Raw genomic sequence first — 21,633 nt, forward strand, 5'->3', positions numbered from 1 at the left:
CCCAACCTTTTCCCTTAAACCTGTTTGTCAAATATATATTTGAATTTTACTGTATGCATCAAGGGCATATATTCAGGCTGAAACATGAAGAGTAAAAATCAGAGAGACTGTGTATGGTGGAGGGTGAAAATATTAGGAGAGATGATAAAGGACAAACAGGAGTACAGAGCTACATGATGAGGGCAGATCATGAAAGGCCTTGTAAGCCACCTAAGAAATTTGAACTTTATCATAAAGATGACAGCCAAAAAAAAAAAAAAATCTTCACAATTACTGTATTTCCCCATGTATGAGACGCATCCTAATTTTGGGGCCCAAAAAATGAATTACATAAAGTTATTGAACTCAAGTTTTACTCATCATAAAATTCATACTCCTCATTCACATGAGAAAGCAGGAAATGCAAGTAAAAATACTACAACCACTGTATAAGATGCACCCAGCTTTTAACCCCCAAATTTTTTGCAAAAGTGTGCATCCCATACATGGGGAAATACGGCATTTAGTGCTCTTAAAATGCTAATTGAAATAACCAGAGGACCCTGGCCGGTTGGCTCAGTGGTAGAGCGTTGGCCCGGCGTGCAGGAGTCCCGGGTTCGATTCCCGGCCAGGGCACACAGGAGAGGCGCCCATTTGCTTCTCCACCCCTCCTCCTCTCCTTCCTCCCTCTCTCTCTCTTCCCCTACTGCAGCGAGGCTCCATTAGAGCAAGGATGGCCCGGGCGCTGGGATGGCTCTGTGGCGTCTGCCTCAGGCGCTAGAATGGCTCTGGACGCAACAGAGCGACACCCCAGATGGGCAGAGCATCGCCCCCTGGTGGGCATGCCAGGTGGATCCCAGTCTGGCGCATGCAGGAGTCTGTCTGACTGCCTCCCCTTTTCCAGCTTCGGAAAAATTAAAAAAAAAAAAAAAGAACCAGAGAAGGAAAGTAAATGGAAACTGGAAAGGGGAAAATTTGCTGATGATACTAGGGGTCCCCAAACTTTTTACACAGGGGGCCAGTTCACCGTCCCTCAGACCGTTGGAGGGCCGCCACATACAGTGCTCTCACTGACCACCAATGAAAGAGGTGACCCTTCCAGAAGTGCGGCGGAAGGTTGGATAAATGCCGTAGTTTGGGGACGCCTGTTAGACCAATCAGGACAACCTAAAAAAAAAAAAAAAATGAGAAGCTTAGATCTAATAAGTAAATTCAGATATGCTACATATACCCCACTAACCTCAAAAATTTTTTTTGAATAAATGGAAGTTGTTTCTGGATGAGAAGACTTGTAGAGATGTTGGCTCTTCCTACATTAAACTTAAATCCTAATCAAATATTTCAGTGAGATTATTTCACAAATTGATTATATAAAGTTTTATTTTGTAGGTACTACTCTAGTGAGGAAAACTCTAGGAGATATCTCTATGTATAATGACAATGAGTTTGATGTCTAAAGAGCCAAGTTTCTGAGAAAAAAATATAACTTGATTTTTTTATGAAAATACATCTTATAAAACACCTATGTCTATTAAAAGAGTCTTAAGATACATGGAAAATTTTTAAAATATTTATTGTATTGATCTTAGAAGGAGAGAGGGAGAGGAACATAAAGCTGCTACTGTATGTACCCTGACGGGATCAAACTAGCAACCTCTGCGCTTCGGAACAATGCTATAACCATCTGAGCTGTCCGGCTAGGGCTGCAAGTTAAACTTCTAAATTTCAATCCTGGATTTGCCTGTAATTTTGCCCTATAACTTGGGACTCTAATATTTCATCTGAGAATAGGGATACCTGGCCTATATTTTGATTATTATACAGCTTGAATGAGATAACATTGTACTTAAGTACAGGAATTACAAATTAAATGCAAATGTATGACTTTAATATTATTAGAACTTAATGATTTAGGACAATATTTGGCTCATAGTAAATGCCCCAAAATCACAGCCATCAATTATTATAATCTACCAAAGAAGCAGTAGGCTAGCTCAGCAACAAACAAACCTCCAAAACATCAAATGCAATAAATTCTAGTTTTAGGGATGAAGGATTCCCCATCTATGCGTGCTGATTAGGTTTTCTAAGAGTCAAATTTAGGATTCTGTGAAAGAAATTTCAGTACCAGAATTCATTATTGATACAGTGAACACTTAATCAGATACAGATTCCACCCCACCCCTACCATTTAAATTAATGTAATTTCAATTGTGAAATGGTTTGAATTTTTTTTTTCTTAAAGGAGATGGTCTTATTCTTAAACTAGAAAAGGTAACAATTCTTAGAGACATATTTAAAGATAAATATAAACTGGAAAAATATTTTAAAACCCTATGGTAATAAATACTTTCAAATCTGGATGTGTGTGAGTGTCTGTGTCTATGTATGTGAATACAATCTTACTAAGTAAAGCACATAGTGATCAGACTAAAGCAATTATTTCATAAACAACAAAACCTAGCAAAAACTAGCGCTTGGGGTATATTCACCAGTTGCCTGACAATCTAAATGAGTACTAATTGGCATGTGCCTGCTGGGAAACAAGAAGAAAGCAAAGGGGGGTAGGCTTTTGCCTATTGGAAGATTTTTAGTCTAGCCCAGGGGTCTCAAACTCGCGGCCCACGGGCCGCATGCAGCCCGCCGAACAATTTTGTGCAGCCCGCAGACTAATCCACGAAGTTCAAAATATTTTGGATAAAATTAAGTAAGCCTAGGGGCCTACTTGTATTTTTCATTTCTCTAGCATCCTAGCTAGATATTAGCTTAGTTAACAGCAGTTGTGATGCGACCTACAGTTTCTGGTCGTTTTGTGACACTGAGTAAACTGCATGTAGGATTATGCTTGTTGTACTGATTTTTTTTTTGTTTTCAACTGCAGTGAGAAAAGTGTTGCGTAACAGTTGCCTTTTGTAGACCTAGTGCGGCCCGCGGAACGGCTGTGATCTTGCTCTGCGGCCCACATGCTGAGTTGAGTTTGAGACCCCTGGTAGCCAAATCAAAGATTTTTGGTTTGATACTATAATATACGCTCATCATAGAGGAAACTGTGTAACAAAAGGAAAGGAGATAGAATTGTTAAGGGAAGAAAAGGAAGAGGCTATCAGGAGATTAAGCTTCCAAGAATAAGGATTTTCTTCACATCTTTGTGGATGGAAAATGGTAACATCTCAGTGTGGACTGACTTCTAACTGAAAAATATTTTTGGAGTCAATGAAAATCTAGCGCTGGGCGGATAACTTGGTTGTTAGAGCATCGTCCCAAAGCACAGACGTTGCTGGTTTGATCTCTGATCAGGGTACGTGCAAGAACAGCTCAATGTTCCTGTCTCTCTCCCCCCCCCCCACCCCTTCTCTCTCGCTGAAATCAATAAAAATAAATTTTTAAAAATCTAATATTCTGCATCAGCTATTTATTTGGCTCTTTGATTCCAAAATAATTCGTGTTCGCTATTTAGAGGATAATACAGAAATGGAGAGAGAGCTGACATGAGGACCACCTGAGGAATGTATATAACTTGATGCTGTTTTAAAGTTTTATTTCATGTCACTTTCATAATGAACATAGTAATTATTAAAATAGAGTACTGTAATTTAAAGAGGGAATTTTTCAGTCAGGTTTCTTTTCCTGTGAATCAGTTTTAATATAAAAGTAACTGAAAATATTTGTGACTGGGACACCTGTAAAAATTTTAATGAATTCTTTGCTCCTAAACCCCAAAGTTCTAAAAAAAAAATTCTCTTAATGCAGTTGAAACCATTTACAGATGTGTCAAGTTATGGTGATGCTGTCTTTTCAACATCCATCTTTTAACATTTACAGTATGTCAACACTGCACTATAAACTGAGACCGTAAGGACCTAATAATAACATTTCACAAGATAGCAGGTACTAGACAGATGATTTGGGGACACAGGATTCCAGAGACTAGATTCGGCAAAATTTAAGCCTCCAGCCTGGGGCAAGATATCCTGAGATGAGTACTGGGCAGGTAGTTCGGTTGGTTCGAGCATCCTCCCCATAAACCAAGGTTGTGAGTTCCATTCCTGGTCAGAGCTCATACAGGAAGCAGCCAATGATGGCATGAATAAATGGAACAATGAATGCTGCGTGCTCTCTTACCAAATCAATCGATTTTCTTAAAAAAATTTTTGTTTAAGCCTGACCTGTGGTGGCACAGTGGGTAAAGCGTCGACCTGGAACACTGAGGTTGCCGGTTCAAAACCCTGGGCTTGCCTAGTCAAGGCACATATGGGAGTTGATGCTTTCTGCTCCTCCCCCTTCCTCTCTCTCTCTCTCTCCTCTCTCTAAAATGAATAAATAAAATCTAAAAAAAAAAGTTGGTAAAATTAAAAAAAAAATTTGTTTAAAAATATCCAAGATGACTATGTAACTGCATTTCAGGATAGAGAAAAATCGCCTATAAACCTAAGCGCTGTCTTTGAGGGGCTCCTTGTTTATCCCTCCCTTCCGTAGGCCTCTCCTGGGGCAGGGTAAAATGCAAGAGAAAGGAAGACTGAGTCTAGAGGCAGTCTCTTTCCTAATCTGGAGAGAGATCATCAGGATGTGCACCTACAATCACCTTCGGGAGCCCCTTCAATCTGAGAGGGCAAGCCAGGCTGGAAGATTGCCATTGCAAGAACAATCCTGGAGTCCACCCCTAAGGAACTCCACCAGTTTCATCCCGCTGGAAATCACCGCCCACGTGGGGTGGGGCGGGCCTGGCTACCTGAAGTGGAGTGCCTTGGAGTCTGTGGTAGTATTGAATTAAGACTGTCTTCATGCACAAGCGCAGTGGGGTTCGCCAGCAAAGTAGCTTTGTGGATTCTAACTTTCAGAGGGCTCTGCAGAACCCGGAATGCACAAGTTTCTCCCAGGACAATTGGGTAACCCTTCTGTCTGTGGGGCTTCTCCTCAGTTGATGTTGAAAGTGTACCATGACCTCTAGTCCCTAGCACTGTAAAAAACACTTGCCACTTGGTCAGTGATGGGATTCAAATAATTTAACAACAGGTTCTCTGCCCTAATGACCATTTTAAGTATAGAAAAATGCTATACCAAAAGTTAGTTTATTATTTTAGTCATTTAATACTTGAAAAAACTACACAAAACTAGATCATGTTACAAGTTTTAAAATAGTAATGAAAAAATATTAAATAATATCTGATAAAAAACAATAAAACTGTTATTTAAGATATTTTAATGACAGCTTGTCACCCTCTGGTTGTTTGGCACTTTTTCTCTTTACATTATATGTTTGTTCACTGAAGTAACAAACATGAAGGAATTAAAATGTAGTATTTCATCAAAGGTATAATGAGTTTTATGACATGACTAAATATTACAAGCATGGTTTCATTTGATTTTTTTCACCTATGGATGGAGTGAACATTACTACGGGCGCTTAGAATACACTGTGCACAGGTAAACATTAAAAAAGAGTAAGGAATGTAAATTTGTGATTTCCACATTAGGCGGCTGCCCAGGCACCCACCTTAGAGAGAACCCTGATTACAAGCACCATTTTAACAACCAGTTTGCTGAACTCAACAAAAATGAGGTATCCCTTCTGCCCAAGCAGTGCGAACTGGCAGATTCCTACCACTGACACCATGTTAGTTGTGTACTAAATGGTCTGGTGATCTCCTCTTGCTCATTCTCTTCCCCTCACTGTCCAACATATCCAGTCTATATTGTTTTTAGTCATCTTTTTAAAGTGATAGTGTTCCTCCTTCGTTTAAGCTTCATTAATGTTTCTCCATAACCAAGAGAAATTTTTAGGCAGTCCTTGGTGATCTGTCCATCCTCTAACCTCTCCTATTGTATTTTTACATTTTACACTCCAACAGTGTCAAGCTACTTGTAGCTAGCTGTATACATCATGTACTTTCATTATTCCATTTCTGTGCTCAAGTCACACCTTCTGCCTATCTTTTAACCTAATAATTGCATATAGAAAATTATTATAAAAATTACCTAATAGAAAACTCCATACATAATGACACTATGGCAGTTCAACCCATGATATAAAATGAAAGTCTAAATCCCTAATAGAGATAATTATAGTATAGCCACACAATGCAATATTATGTTTTAAACAACTTATATTTTAAAAGGTGATTGTTTTTTATGAAAATAAGACACCAATAAAAATGTAAAAAGCAGAAAAGTTTTAGGAAAATAAACATAACCACAATCCATCTTATTAAAGAGATAGACTAACATTTTTAATATACATATTTTCCTCATAGAAATAGCCATATAAATATATATAAAGTGCTATAAATAGAATATTACCCCATATGCAGTTCTGCATTTTGTACTTTTAACACCATAAGTAAGTCTCATCAGTCTTAACCATTACTACATTATTCTTGGAAAATATGTTTTAATGACTACATAACATACCATCACATAGATGCATCATAATTTGACCTTTCTCCTATTTTGGGAAGAGGAAAACATAAAAAATACTGCAATAGGCCCTGACCAGTTGACTCAATGGTAGAGCATTGGCCTGACATGCAGATGCCCCAGGTTTGAGTCCTAGTCAGGGCACACAGGAAAAGCACCCATCTGCTTCTCCACCCCTCCTGCTCTCGCTTCTCTCTCTCTCTCTCTCTCTCTTCTCCTCCTGTAGCCATGGCTTGATTGGAGTGAGTTGGCCCCAGGCGCTAATAATGGCTCCGTGGCCTCCACCTCAGGTTAAGAAGAGCTTGGTTGCTAAGCAATGAAGCAAAGCCCCAGATGGGCAGAGCATTGCCCCCTAGTGGGCTTGCCGGGTGGATCCCAGTTGGGGTACATGTGACAGTCTGTCTCTGCCTCCCTTTCTCTCACTGAATAAAATAAGATAAAATAAAAAGATAACACTACAATAAATATCTCAAACATTTATCTTTGTGTGTATTCTAATATGGTTGAGTGCTTGGCCCAAACCTACAACTTTGTGAGAAAACTTATTTGAACATCAGTCCTTAATTACCATGTTATAGGTCTTATTACTCCATCCCTGAGCATGTCTTAAGGGACCAGAGCAACAATCTGATATAAAGATAACCAACCCAAAGGCTTACTGGTAACCTGTGGTTTAGCCTGACCTCAAAGGCTTGTGCAGATATAGTAATTAAGTCAATTATCCTCCCATTCAGACATCTGATAGCAACCCAGAAGGAAGTTACAAGTTAACAGTGGGCAACAGGATTGAAAAACGATATCCAGGCATGTGATGGCAATTACAAGCATACATAGAGTAAGTAAACAGGAGGTCAATCTGAAGAGAGAAAAAAGAATACTCAAAGAGAAAAAAGTCTTGAAAGAGTAGCCTTATTGTAGAACAAGTCCCCATATTGAAGCTTCTGACCTTGGAGTGTGTGTGTGTGTGTGTGTGTGTGTGTGTGTGTGTGATTTTAAAACAATGTTACATAACTATGTATCTTATAATGAGATAACCTAAGTGGATCTCTGTTCTTTGCAAATATAAGTTCCCTAATAGTATGTAACAATTTCTATAGGATATATGTAGAGATAACTCACTGTAAGAAAGAGTATCAGCAATTTTAAGGCTCATGATTTGCCAAATAGCTTTACCAAAAAAAGTTTGTATCAATTTACCCTCAATATAAGTGGTGTCTAAATATCCATCATTCTGTACTCACAGAAAACAGCTATTACAATTTTTAATAAAAGTGGTATTTCATTGCTTTAATCTGTTGATATTTTTTTTACTAGATGTCCATTTTAATTATAAAAATATGTAACTGTCATTATCAAGACAAATATTTTTCCAACTGTTGTCTCACTTCCTTATGTTCTTAACCTACAGTTTAAAAAATTTATATGGCCAAATTCCTAGGTATTGTTTCTGGGTTCATTTATTTTACCTATCTCAAAAAATGCAGGTGTGTATATTTTCAATTATAAAAAACCCAACTTTGGGGAATTTTAAACATTTTGTCTAAAGTGGTAGAAACTTTTTTTTAAAAAAATAAAATTTTGTGCTAATCTTGTATATGAATCATAAAAATGGGGTTAAATTTCTGGTTCTTGTTTCTGATACACCAGCCTTCATGATACCATATGGAGGTTTTTGGAACACAGCTTGAAAACCTGCGTGTCTGTGTGTGATGTAAGTCATAAGATGAAAGCCTAATATTTCACGAAATAACTATCTCTGCTTTATTTACCAAATAACCCTTTTCTTAGTCATTTATCTTTATCATATATATATAGTATATAAGCATATGTACTAAATATTTTATCTATACATATGCAAGACACTGGTCTATTTCTAATTTATTTAGTGACTGAACATTTTTTCAAATGTACAATCAAGTTCTCATTTTTTTTAATTTATTCATTTTTAGAGAGAAGAGAGAGAGGGAGAGAGAGGAGAGAAAGAGACAGAGAGAGAGAAGGGGGGAGGAGCTGGAAGCATCAACTCCCGTATGTGCCTTGACCAGGCAAGCCCAGGGTTTCAAACTGGCAACCTCAGCATTTCCAGGTCGACGCTTTATCCACTGCGCCACCACAGGTCAGCCCAAGTTCTCATTATTTTAACTTCAATACATTATTTTTATATATGAAGGCAATCTCATTAATCTTCCTATTTTCCAATGTCTATTTAAAGATTTTAGAATCTTTGTTTTATTGCAAATGCCATTGAAATATTGATGAACTCCGAAATATATCTATAACTTTACTTAGAAACATTCCCTCTTTAAAAAATAAGATTTCAATATTCAAGTCTTCTTAATTTCAATTAGTGGTTTTTGTTCATTATTTACATTCTACATTTTATCTGTTTCTTGTTAAGACATTTTAGTGTTTCCACAAACCATAATTCTTCCGCCATTATATTTTGATTGCAAGAGTTAAAACTATTGGGTTTTGTATTTTTACCTACATCAATGGGTTTAATTAGTTTAACTTATAAAGACATATTGTAGGCACTCCTTTACATTTGCCTGATGAACCTTAGACTGTTCTTTTATATTATACTAATAAATCAATACTGAGCAATTGATCAATAATTGATATTTTGCTTTAATCTTTTCATTTGTAATAGCATATAAATAAAAATTTTAACCCAGTCAAGGGTTTCAAAACTTTTTAATAGAGCATTTAACTTATCTCAATAAATTTGGTTTTCTCTCTCTTGATCCACGTTCTCTTAATTTTTTAGGCCATCTTCTTGTGTTTTTTGGAATTTCTTTTTCTGTCATTTGCTATAGGAACTGAATATTCTTTTTCTGTGACAGGGAGAGAGACAGAGGGACAGATAGGGACAGACAGACAAGAAGGAAGAGAGATGAGAAGCATCAACCCTTTGCTACAGCACCTCAGTGGTTCACCGATTGCTTCCCCACACAGGCCCTGACTGGGCGGTGGGGGGGTCTACAGAAGACCGAGCAACCCCTTGCTCAAGCCAGTGACCGTAGGTTCAAGGTGAAGAACTGTGTTCAAACCAGATGAGCCTGTGCTTAAGCCAGCAACCTCGGGGCTTTGAACCTGGGTCCTCCGCGTCCCAGTCCGACGCTCTATCCATCAGGCAGGAACTGAATATTCTTTGATTTTGTTTTATTCTGTTTTGGGGTATATTTGTTTTTAGTTTTATTAGCTGCAATTTCTAACGTTGTAAAAAATACATACATTATACCTTTATTTCTTGAATTATGAAAGTCAAGAAGAAAATGTGATCAGTCCCTGTGATTTAAGATCAGAAATATTAGCACATATTCTTTTGCTGCCCTTTCCTCATAAGAGCTAGATTTAGCAAGTAAAAACACAGGATACCTAAATAGATTCGAATTTCATACAAACAAGTAATTTCTAAATTCCACGCAATATTTGCAACATACTTATTAAAGAAAAAACTATTCATGTATACCTGAAAGTCACTTAACTGTTTATTTCAGTCTATTTTCCCACCCAAACTTTATATAATCTGCTTTTATACTTACCGTGTGTGTGTGTGTGTGTGTGTGTGTGTGTGTGTGTTTATTTTTTGCACCTGACCTGTGGTGGCACAGTGGATAAACTGTTGACCTGGAACACTGCGGTCCGCCAGTTTGAAACCCTGGTCTTGCCCATTCAAGGTACATATGGGAGTTGATGATTCCTGATCCTCCCCCCCCTTCTCTCTCTTTCTCTCTCCCTCCCTTCTCTAAAATGAATAAAAAATTGTTTTTAGTTTTGCACAACTATTTAATATTTTTGAAGTTTTGTAAACAAATGAACAATTATTCAGACTTAGTGATGTTTAGCTAATTTTAGTACTCATCACCAGTCCTTTTACACCATGACTTCAAATTCTTGAGCTCTTTTAAATTGGCCCGTTTTCTGTTTCCTTGCTTATCTGATTACCTGCACATATAAATAACAATGAGGTTGATTTACAAAGAAAAACTGTAGGTGATAACAGATTTAATCTCAATTCCAAAGGTGTTGTTTCCTTGTCTTTTGATGTTTACTACTGCCAGACCTTTCTCCATCCTCCCTTTGTGATTTTGTAGGTAACCCAAATTTTTCTTTCTGCATTGTCCTTTTTCCCCTAAGCTGTTTCTAAGCATGGCTTTTACACTTGTTTTCTCTAGAAATCTAGTGTTCATATACTTTTAGCTCAGGAACAATTTTTTTAATCATTGATTCCATTCCAAATGTTCTTTTATCTTCCTTAGAAACATCTTTAATTCTTACATTGGAGTCTCCATTCTCTGTGCTTTATCTTTTCTCTCATTGTTCCCATTTTATTATCATTTATATATTTAAGATCATCTCATTTATTACAGTATTTGATTTTCTGCAGTGTCATATGTGCTCCTTATTGCCTTTACTTTAATATAGTATTTTAAATTTTTCTGTAGTCCTTCAAATTTATATCTTCTTATCTTAGAGGTTCTGTATTTATGGATTTCTGCTCTAGTTTGGATTTCAGGGTCTTTGTCATGCTACTGACTCTTTTTGAAAATTTCTTTAAGGGACCAAAATAGCTCATTTTTAAAGCAATGGGATTCTAAGTTTTACAATTGTATTCCTTTCTTTGATAATGCAATTTTCTCTTATTCCCCTAAACAGTTATACTTAATTTTTTTCTTGAGAAATAATACTGAAACATATATATATATATATTGTTAGGACTTTTGTATTCCTGTTTACTCCATTTTTATAATGGCCAAATTCTCTCTTCTTATGTAATTAGCTTGAGTTCCTATTTCCCCATAGCTCTGAGTTCCATTTCATTTCTAGCAGGTATTTTTTACTATTTTACTGAGATTAAGTCAAATTGTACTGCTTGGATCTCTTAATTCTGAACCAATGGGAGTATCTTCAGTTTCAAACATTCACTTCTATCAGCTTTAGTCTGCATCTTTCACACCTTAGAGGTCTAAATCTTGTATTTGTTACATAGTGTCTTAACCTATTATAATAAGTGTGGAAAACAGAGGAAGTAATGGGTAAGAGTACATTGTGCAAATCCCTTCAACAAAATGATGGTTCCTGACTTTCCAGGTTGACAGATAATAACATCACTAACACATCCTCTCTCAGATCAAGGGTCATATAGTATTTTCATAGCTGTTGTCATAAGCAGTTGAATTTTACTTACCCTATATTACTATAATTCTTCCACATTTGAGAAAAAGGCTGTCTACCAGTTTGAGTTTCAAGTTTTATGTGTTTTCATTTTTTTCTGTGGCTTCCTAGGGACTTTACAAGAGTCAAAATGCTATCTCATAGCTAGCTAGCTAGCCAATTTCAGTTCAAACCAAAATATAAGTGTTTTAAAGTCAGTAAAAACACAAAGTTGAACATACAGTATGGTTTCATGCACAAGAAAATGCAGAAAAAATACAAGGAACAGAATGTTTTTCACCTTCAATCTTTTATATATTTCATGACTATGTATATATTTATAGTAGAAAAAAATATGTATATATAGGAATCCTCCTAAGGATCTCTTGAAGCAAATGATTCTTAGTGGGTGTTAAGAGATACCATAAATGTTGCTTGGAATTACTTGGGTTATTTATAGAAATCTCTTCCCAGCAGCATTTATTGAGCTTAAAGCTTTGATTAAAACTGTTAACTGGATGAGCAGAATTTTAAGTTTTCTTTTCTGTGATTATTGTGAAGATATGAGCTCTGATCAAATGTCCTATAATACTCATGGCATTTATGAGGTTTCTCTCCTGTGTGGACTTTTTGATGAATTCGAAGAGCTGAACTATGTCTGAAACCCTTAGAACACTTAGCACATTGATAAGGCTTCTCTCCTGTGTGGACTCGATGATGAATGTGCAGATTAGACCTGTGACTAAAGCCCTTTCCACAATCATCACATTTATAGGGTTTTTCTCCTGTGTGGACTCTCTGATGAATGAGAAGATGTGAACGCTGACTAAATCCCTTACCACACTGTTCACATTTATAGGGTTTCTCTCCAGTGTGTACTCTTTGATGAGTGTGAAGCTTTGAACTTTTGCTGAAGCCTTTACCACATTCATGACAAGTATAGGGTTTCTCCCCTGTATGGACCCTCTGATGAATGCGAAGATCTGAGCTGTGACTAAAATCCTTCCCACAGTCATCACATTTATAAGGCTTTTCTCCTGTATGCACTCTCTGGTGAATTTGAAGGTTTGAGCGCTGGGTAAAGTCCTTACCACAGTCATCACATTTATAGGACTTCTCTCCTGTGTGAACTAACTGGTGAATTCGAAGATTTGAGCTCTGACTGAAGGCCTTACCACACTCATCACATTTATATGGTTTTTCTCCTGTGTGAACTCTTTGATGAACATGAAGTACTGAACTCCGACTAAAACTCTTGCCGCACTGATCACACTTAAAAACCTTTTCTCCTATGTGAAGTCTCTGATGAATGTGAAGTAATGAATTTCTACGGAGGTCCTTACCACAGTCAAGTTTATAGAGTTTCTCTTCTTTATGGACTCTTCGATGATTGTGAAGACTAGAGGTCCGACTGAAGCTCTTATCACACACATTACATGTATAAAGAACCTTCCCTGTGTGGACTCTCTGAAGAAACTGAACACCTAGGCTCTGACTGAAGTTAATGTCAACTTCACCACATTTGTACAGCCTCTTACCTATGTGTATTCTTGAATGTCTGTAAAGGTCTGCTCTCTGAAAGAAACATGCTGTGCTGATGGAGCACTGATAAAACTTTTCTCCAAGTTGATTTTTCTTGTGAAGAACACACTGTGAGTTCCAATGATAAATTTCCTTACATTTATTACATCCACAGAATTTCTCTTTTAGTAGGTCATTTTGATCTAGGTCCTCAATGGACTCTGGAAGATTTTCCTCTATGGGGACATAAGAATGTTGAACTATGAGCTTCTGTTCTTTTTCAATGGAGAGCTTTTTCCTGGATATGCCAATGTGGTATCTGCGTCCTTGAAAACCATGTGAACCACTCACATAGACTTCTCTACCGTCTTGAGTGTGCTTTGTTTCTAAGGACTGCCACGGTATTAACTTTGTATATTTTAAGTTCCTGGAACTTTTGCCTTCAAAAGTCAGTTCATAGTTCCCATAACCTGGTACTTTTGCGGAAAATATTAACCATTCTTGGTATTGGGAAAGGTCTTGTTGCTTTAGGTCTTTGAAATCTATCCCTTGAATAGTGTCCACATAGTTTCTGTTCTCATATGGCTGAGGGCTAGTATTCCTCCATTTTTGCCAGCAGGAAAAATTTTCAAGTTCCAAAAATCTGAATCTTTCTTCTGGAAGGTTGCAGCTCTCTTTCCAGTTTCCTAGAAAAATAAATAATTTAGTAGTGAGATGAAGGCTGTTTTTTAAAATTTCTAAGTATCTCAATGATCTTCAGAATTATGGGAATACATGTGTGGGTGAGAATGGGAAAGAAGTATAGGCTACTCCATATTTGGGTTTAAAATTCATTTGTAGCCCTGGCTGGTTGGCTTAGTGGTAGAGCATCAGCCCAGCATGTGGATATCCTGGGTTCAATTCCCCATCAAGGCACACAGGAGAGACACCCATCTGCTTCTCCACCCATCCCCCTCTCACTTCTCTATCTCTCTCTCTTCCTCTCCTGAAGCCATGGCTTGACTAGAGCGAGTTGGCCCTGGGCATTGAGGATGGCTCCATGGTCTCTGACTCAGGCATTAAGAGCTCAGTTGCTGAGCAATAGAGCGACACCCAAGATGGGCAGAGCATCATCCCCTAGTGAGCTTGCCGGTGGATCCTGGTCAGGGTGCATGCAGGAGTCTATCTCTCTGCCTCCCCTCCTCTCACTGAACAAAAAAAATTAATTTGCTTGTTCATTCATGTATGTATTACCATATTCACTTCCTTATTCATTTCACAAATGTATATTGATCATATAGTACTTACCAGGCACTCTTAGAAATAAGAGAGTAAGGTCAACTGCTTCATGAAAATAGCCTTTACGATGAGACCTAATAGATTATTCTATTTGGGCATTATTTTAAGAAATGAAATACAGTCGTCCCTTGCCATATCACGGTTCACTTTTCACGGTCTCACTGTACCATGGATTTTTAAATTGTATATATCTAATTTTGTAACATGGATTTTTCACTATATCAAGGGATTTTGCGGTATATACATATTTTTATATATTTGTTATTTTAATTATTTTTGAGGTAAAATAAGCATTTTCTAGCCTAAAATAGTGAAAATAATATAAAATTAATTAAAACATATTAAAAGAATATTAATTAAAATAAAATACATAGCGTATATTCACTGGTGAGTACCCATATAGAATTTTATATGTTGTTAAAATTACATAGGTTTAAGAGTGTAGAAAGTATTTAAGAGCATAGGAAGTGTTTATAAGAGTGTGGGAAAGGTTAATAATAGTGTGGGAAAGGTTTATAAGAGTGTGGAGAGGGTTTATAAAGCCTTAATATATATATAAATAATAAAATAAATACAAGGTTGCTACTTCGTGGATTTTCACCTATCGCGGGTGGTTCTAGAACCTAACCGCATGATTGACAAGGGGCCACTGTACTGTTTCTACTTTTGTTCTTGAATAGTGTCATAGATTGTATTAAAAGAAATAAAAGGCTGCATTAACTAGAGCTTTTGGTGTTTCCCTTCTACACTGACTTAGGCTTGGCTATATAATTGCCTTTGGTCCTTGGGACAATAGCAAAAGTGATATATGCAGACTTGAAAAGTGTTTGTGCATTGCCACTTGCCCACTATCTTGCTGGTTTTGAAAATACTGTGACCACCACAATGTAAATGAGCTTGGGCTAGCCTGCATGATGAAGGACATATGTTCCACCCATTCCCACTCTCCCCACTGATGCTGACCTACTGCCAGACATGTGAGTCAGGCTAGGTAACCTAATCTTAGACCATCTGTCTTTAACCAAGTCACTCTATGATAGGAGAGCCATCTAACTGATTAGAATTATAAAAAATAAGTCTGTGGCCCTGCCTGGGTAGCTCATTTGATTAGAGCATCATCCCCAGCAAGGTTGCAGGTTCCATCCCCAGTCAAGGGACATACAAGAATCAACCAATGAATGCATAAATAAGTGGAATAATAAATCTATCTTTCTTTCTTTTCTTTCTTTCTCTCTTTCTTTCTTTCCTTTCTCCCTCCTCTCTCCCTTCCTCTCACTCTAAAAACTTAGATAAAAAATTAAAAAATAATACTTTGCTAAGTCACTAAGTTTGGGGTAGTTTGTTATACAGCAAGAGCTAACTTATACAAATAATATGAAATGAGAACAAATTTAGGACCACACGAAACTGATTGTATGGGGAGATCAGAAAATCAGAATAACAATCAAAAGTACCTATTAATTACACAGCCTAGGTGTCTTGGAAGATGTCTTGCTTTATCTTCTAGTTGTCATCTGATTTAAGACCCATTTTAAGACTATTTCTTCTACCTCAACACAGTACACTTAGATAACCAAAATACTCAACAAAACTGATCCCAGAAGAAACTATTCCCTAAGAGCTGGGATCTTTACCTACTGACAGGACATTTGTGTAGTTGTCCCACATGACTTCTCTGTAGAGATTTTTTTGAGAAAAATCCAGGCATTTCCACTCTTCCCAAGTAAAAATAACAGTCACATCTTCAAATGTTACTGCCATCTGGTCAAAAATCAGGTTTTCCACGAAGATAAATTCTAAATGAGAAGATGGACAAAGAAAAAGATATCATATAACAAGTGGCAAATCAAATAGAAAAATACTTCAATAATGAAGTAAAACAAGCAAGGTAAGAGGAGACATAATAACAGTAGTCAAATGGCTAAATGATGTATCTAGTCACTGAAGCCTATCACCATCTTAAGAAACACTTATATAGCATTTGTCTACTAAGTATTTCACATATATTTCAAGTAATCCTCACAGTGATCATATCTTATAGCTACTATTATTACCTCCATTTTACAAATTAGTAAACAATGGTTATAAACGATTTAAGTAAATTCCCAAGATCCATGCCTCAACAATGAAACATTAATAACAAATAACACAAAAATGAGAAAATTCAGTGCTCTTTATTTTTATTAAATGATAAAATTTTTAAATATGATAAGTCTACTTTAACATCAATATATATATATAAATAAAAGAAGAAAATTGGGATGCTGAGAAACCCAGACTACAAGACTGAAAACTGGTGTCAGTGCAGAAAACAAATGAATTTACTAGTCCTTCAGTAAGTTACTGTACTTTGTAAAGATATGGAAAAATAAAAATATAATATCATGCTAAAGAAGCCATTGATTCCATAGTTCAAAAATAGACTAAACAATTTTGTTTAGAGATGCAGATATAGGTAGTTAACACAACAAAAAATAAGCTAAGAAAAAATGAACATAAGATTTAAGAGAGCAGTTGCCTCTTTGAGAGAGAGAATGAAATAGTGGGGTCATCATGGGATCTTTAAAAGTATTTGTTGATCTAGATGGTGGGTGTCCATGTTACTGTATTTTATATTGTACATATGCATTTTAATATATTTTGTATTGTATAATACATCACAGTAAAAGTTCAAATTAATATCTAAAATCCAATTACATAATTTAGAGAAAAGAGTTTAGGTATATAAATAATCATTGAAAGTTATTTTTAAAATAACATTCATAACAGTAATTCAAAAATATAAATATTTAAAAATTGCTTAACAAATACCTTTGTTTTTTTCTTTTTTTTTTTTTTTATTCAGTGAGAGGAGGGGAGGCAAAGAGACAGACTTCCACATATGCCCTGACCAGGATCCACCCAGCAAGCACTCAAGGGGACGATGCTCTGCCCATCTGGGGCCATAGCTCCATTGATCGGCAACTAAGCTTTTCTTAGCACCTGAGGCAGAGGTCATGGAGCCATCCTCAGCGCCCGGGACCAATTCACTCTAATTGAGCCATGGCTACAAGAGGAGAAGAGAAAGAGAGAGAAAAGTGCGAGGGAAAGGGGTAGAGCGACAGATGGGTGCTTCTCCTGTGTGCCCTGACTGGGAATTGAAACCAGGACATCCACACACTGGGCCAACGCTCTACCACTGAGATAACCAGCCAGGGCCAACAAAAACACTTAAAATCTATGCAAAGGTAGCTTCAGAATTTAGAAATACTCTATAATCTTTGGTAGGAGAAATAAATATAATGTTGTTCTCAATAAACCTATCTGCATTTTTAATGGGCTCCCAATCAAGATACTAACAAGTTTGGGTGCAGTGTGAAGAGGTATTTGACAAACTGATTTCAAATGCTTTCATAAAAAAGAGAAAAAATTTGAAAAAGGAACAATGGTGGTGGGGACTAAGGCAATGGTATATTAAAACATTAATAAGGCCTTTATATAACACCATGGGGTTGCCATGAGAATAGAGAAGATCAATGAAAAAGACTAAAGAGCTGGAAATGGACTCAAATATAGCAATGAATTCTAAACATGATAAAGGTAATATCAAATGCACGGGGGAAAAGATGGTTTATTTAATTAATGATGCTGGGACAACTGATTAGCCCTCTGGCAAAAAATAATTTAAGCTAGATTCCCTGCCTCAATTCTCTGTCTTAATGACTAGAAAGAGTTGTATCAGATATACATTATATTTTAAATAATAAAATAATAGCAACCACCCTGGTCGATTGGCTGTGGTAGAGCATTGGCCTGGCGTGTGGATGTCCCGGGTTCCATTCTCAGTCAGGGCACACAGGAGAAGTGCCCATCCGCTTCTACACCCTTCCCCCTTTCCTTTCTCTCTGTCTCTCTCTTCCCCTCCCGCAGCCAAGTCTCCACCGGAGCAAAGTTGGCCCCAGCTCTGAGGCTTGCTCCATGGCCTCTGCCTCAGGCACTACAGTGCCTTCAGTTGCAACAGAGCAATGCCCCAGATGGGCAGAGCATCGCCCCCTAGTGGGCATTGCCAGGTGAATCCTGGTCGGGGGGCATGCAGGAGTCTTTCTGCATCCCACTTCTCACTTCATAAAAATACAAATAATAATAATAACAATAATAATAATAGCAACCAATTGTTAGTTGTATTTGTCAAGCACTGTACTGTTTTCTTACATGTATGACCTCATTTAACCTTCTTAATGACTCTATTTAGTAGGTTCTATTTTCCCACTTCAGATGAGAAACTGAGTAACTGAATCTAGTTTGTGTAATCAAAAAGTTGTGGAGGTGTGAAATAAGTTTAGGTAGTGAGTCCAGCACCTATAGTTTGTCTAATATGCTATACTAATAAAACATACTGAAAGGTTAATATATTCAATATCTAAAAGTTATTACTTCCTTTCTACTCAAAATAGAAATCATCATAATGTTATTCTGTGGAATATTGCCAATATGTAAGCTATTTTCATTTCTTTTTCTTACCCCAACTCAGTGAAAAACAAAGGCAAAATTTCTCTTCATTATCCAGTAAATGCAATACACATCCAGGAACAAGATTAAACACATTGCGATACCAGTATAAGAACTAATAAATGGGTCCATGTAACAGCACAGTCTCAAAAGTAATCTGTGTTATGTGTATGTTTGTGTTAAGAATGTAGTAATTTGGATATGAAAAGGTAGCAATCACAACCAATGGAGAAAGGAAATGTTTCAAAGAAAAAAAAAGTGGGAAGAAAAAAGAATGCTCAAGTTTGAGTTAAACTTTTAAAGTACTCAAAACTATAAAAAAAAATAGAAATAAATGAAAGTGATTATATATTCAATTTGGGGATGAAGAAGAGCTTTCAAAGCTAACCTATATAAATAAAAATAATGATTTCACTTTATGTAAATTGTTTAAATTTCAAAATTATTATATATGTATACTAATTTCTCTTCGTGCATTTATATTAGATAAAATCTATGTGTATATGTATTTGTACATATGTGTATGTCTATGTGTGCATACATTTTAGTTTTTGTACAGATTAGTATGTATGTATAATAAATATCAGATAAATGACTATAAATCAATAATGGTTTCCTCTGGCTGATGTTCAGAGGACTCTTAAGTGATCCACAAGAATAAGTAATCAACTAAATATTAATAACCCTCAACAATATGGCCTCACCTTATACATTCACACTTACCTCTACTGCTTAGTTGCCCCTCAAATTCTGCCTGAGATTAAATGAAAGTCTTCCTTTCTGGAATGATATCTTCCTATATATAATGATTATCCAAATCTGAGTTGCTACTTCTGTCTTTTAAGTGTCACTCATTCTGGCACTGTTTAATGTGCAATAACTTTAGAAATTATTAAGTTCATATAGTTTATTTCCCAATGTTAAGGAAAAACATTCCCGTATTTATATTAGAGCAGCAAGAACAATATGAACTTGAATGACTAAGGAAATGTTGGGAAAAGATAGTGGGTGGGAGGCAGGAGCTGTGGCATAGGAGACTTCCCAGGCAAACAAGGAACATACAACATTCTATTTTGTCTGGTCCATCCATTCCCATGGACCACTTCCACTACTCCCACTATCCGTGGTGAATTCAGGGGCATTTTATAAATGAGAAGAGGCAATCCAACTCACCTGGGATCAGACAATGAGGAAAATTGTGAACATTAATTCCTATTTTGTGTTCCTCTTTTGTGTAGGAGTGGAGTGAGAAGGCTGAGCCGAGAAGAAAGGAGAAATGAAAGAGTAGGCATGACTTGAAATTCCCAATTTCACTACACTCCCCAAATCCCCTACAAAGAAATCAGAAACAACCCAAGAACGTTTCAAGGACCAGGAGAATTATGACAGTCAGCACCCTGGACCTTATTTCTAACCCTCTAGAAACTTCAAAGGTACAATTCTAGTTTGAACATGAAAACACAGAATTTGATCTCAGTTTAGTCCCTCCAGGGATGCAGATCCTCCCTATCTAATTTAACCTCTTGAGCCTCAAGGCTTTCCTGGTTTATTAACAAGAACGATAAAAGTAAGAGAAATAATAGCAGTGTAGTCAAATAGTTTCTATTTTTTATTTTTATTTTGTTCATCAGTTAAATAGATTATTCCATTTCTTTCCCCTACTTGTTACAACAGAAACACTGGCTTTACTACCAGAGTCTTAGAGAAAGAGCTCAGATCCTGATCATAGTCTCAACTCTTGGCACCAACGTCTTGTGGAACTTTGCAAAGGACCAAACTGGTGGTCCTCCCAAGGCCTCACCTGTAAAATGGAGGCATGAGCCTTGCTCGCCACCCCAGTCCTGCCTTGCTGATCACGGGTCCCTGGGGAAAATGATAAACAGTTATGAGTCCTCTTCCTTTGGTGAGAAAAACGAGTTGTGGGTGTCCTAAAAGCAGGGCAGGTTTGGGCTCCCCTACGCGCCCCTGGCTGCCCGAGGGTTCGGATTCAGACGCACAAATGGTTCTCCAAGAGCGAAGTCTGCCTGTCCCAGGGCCGCGACCCACGCGGCCTCAGCGCCCGCAGTGAAGACGTGCGTGCTCTCCGTTCCGGGTCCAGACCCGAGCTGCGCCCCAACATCCCTAAACCCAGAGCACCCCAGGCCAGGGCCCAAGCTGACTCTGCCCTCCTCTCTCCTAAGCCTTATGCAGTTTTAACACGGGGCGGGCGGCTATGAAGACCCCACCTTCAAGTGTCTCCGGGCTGTCTCTCGGCCCGAATCCTCCCTTTTCTGCCACTCGTTCTCCAGCCACGGCTCTCCCTGCCCTTGTCCGCGTCCGGCTCGATGCTCTCGAGAGTCACTTACGAAACGTCTGAGAAGGACGATGACAGACCAAATCACTCCGAGTACACAAACAATGGCTGCAGCCCCGCTAAGCAGAACCCAAGCCGCCTGCCTTGGAGTAAACACCCAAGGCGTTTCCATGGAAACGGGGAGCGGGCGAGAAAAGCAAGACGTGCCTCCTGATTAGCCAGAAAGATGGGGGGGGGGGGAGGAGCGCAGTCGGGTGCTCTGAGCCCAGTTTGGGGTCTGACCACCTCAGATTGTAAAAATGCAGGATTATGCTAGGTGATTTTGGGATCCCTGGGAAGTAGGACATGTGGTCCGCCTCAGGGAATTGTGAGACCCTCAAAACCCGCAAGTGCGGAACCCCCATCAGGAACGTAGGGAAACCCTTGTTAGGTTGCTTTTGGGGCGGAGAGGTGGTAACTCCCGCTGTCTAGTGTTTGCGGAAATGGACACCCCATTAACTCTG

General features: G+C 37.7%; 1 protein-coding gene across 1 annotated transcript; it reads right to left on the minus strand.

Moving 5' to 3' along the window:
• Positions 1–11,318: 11,318 nt before the first annotated feature.
• Positions 11,319–21,248, minus strand: ZNF214 (zinc finger protein 214). Its single transcript, XM_066253821.1, has 5 exons — positions 21,063–21,248; positions 20,639–20,700; positions 20,011–20,168; positions 15,984–16,145; positions 11,319–13,757 (listed from the first exon to the last, which is right to left on the minus strand). Exons 2-5 carry the CDS (start codon positions 20,653–20,655, stop codon positions 12,061–12,063), a joined length of 2,034 nt encoding a protein of 677 aa, XP_066109918.1. The 5' UTR covers positions 20,656–20,700; positions 21,063–21,248; the 3' UTR covers positions 11,319–12,060.
• Positions 21,249–21,633: the final 385 nt, after the last annotated feature.

This window comes from Saccopteryx bilineata, chromosome 1, assembly GCF_036850765.1.
Source record: "Saccopteryx bilineata isolate mSacBil1 chromosome 1, mSacBil1_pri_phased_curated, whole genome shotgun sequence".
Classification (NCBI taxonomy): Eukaryota; Metazoa; Chordata; class Mammalia; order Chiroptera; family Emballonuridae; genus Saccopteryx; species Saccopteryx bilineata.

What these genes read in the sequence shown, in the direction of transcription:
- ZNF214 (XM_066253821.1), bottom strand. An exon ending in TCCTCATTGTCTGATCCCAG is followed by an intron (nt 16,146 to 20,010) that starts GTGAGTTGGATT and finishes CTTCTCATTTAG; the next exon opens with AATTTATCTTCGTGGAAAAC. An exon ending in CACAAATGTCCTGTCAGTAG is followed by an intron (nt 13,758 to 15,983) that starts GTAAAGATCCCA and finishes TTATTTTTCTAG; the next exon opens with GAAACTGGAAAGAGAGCTGC.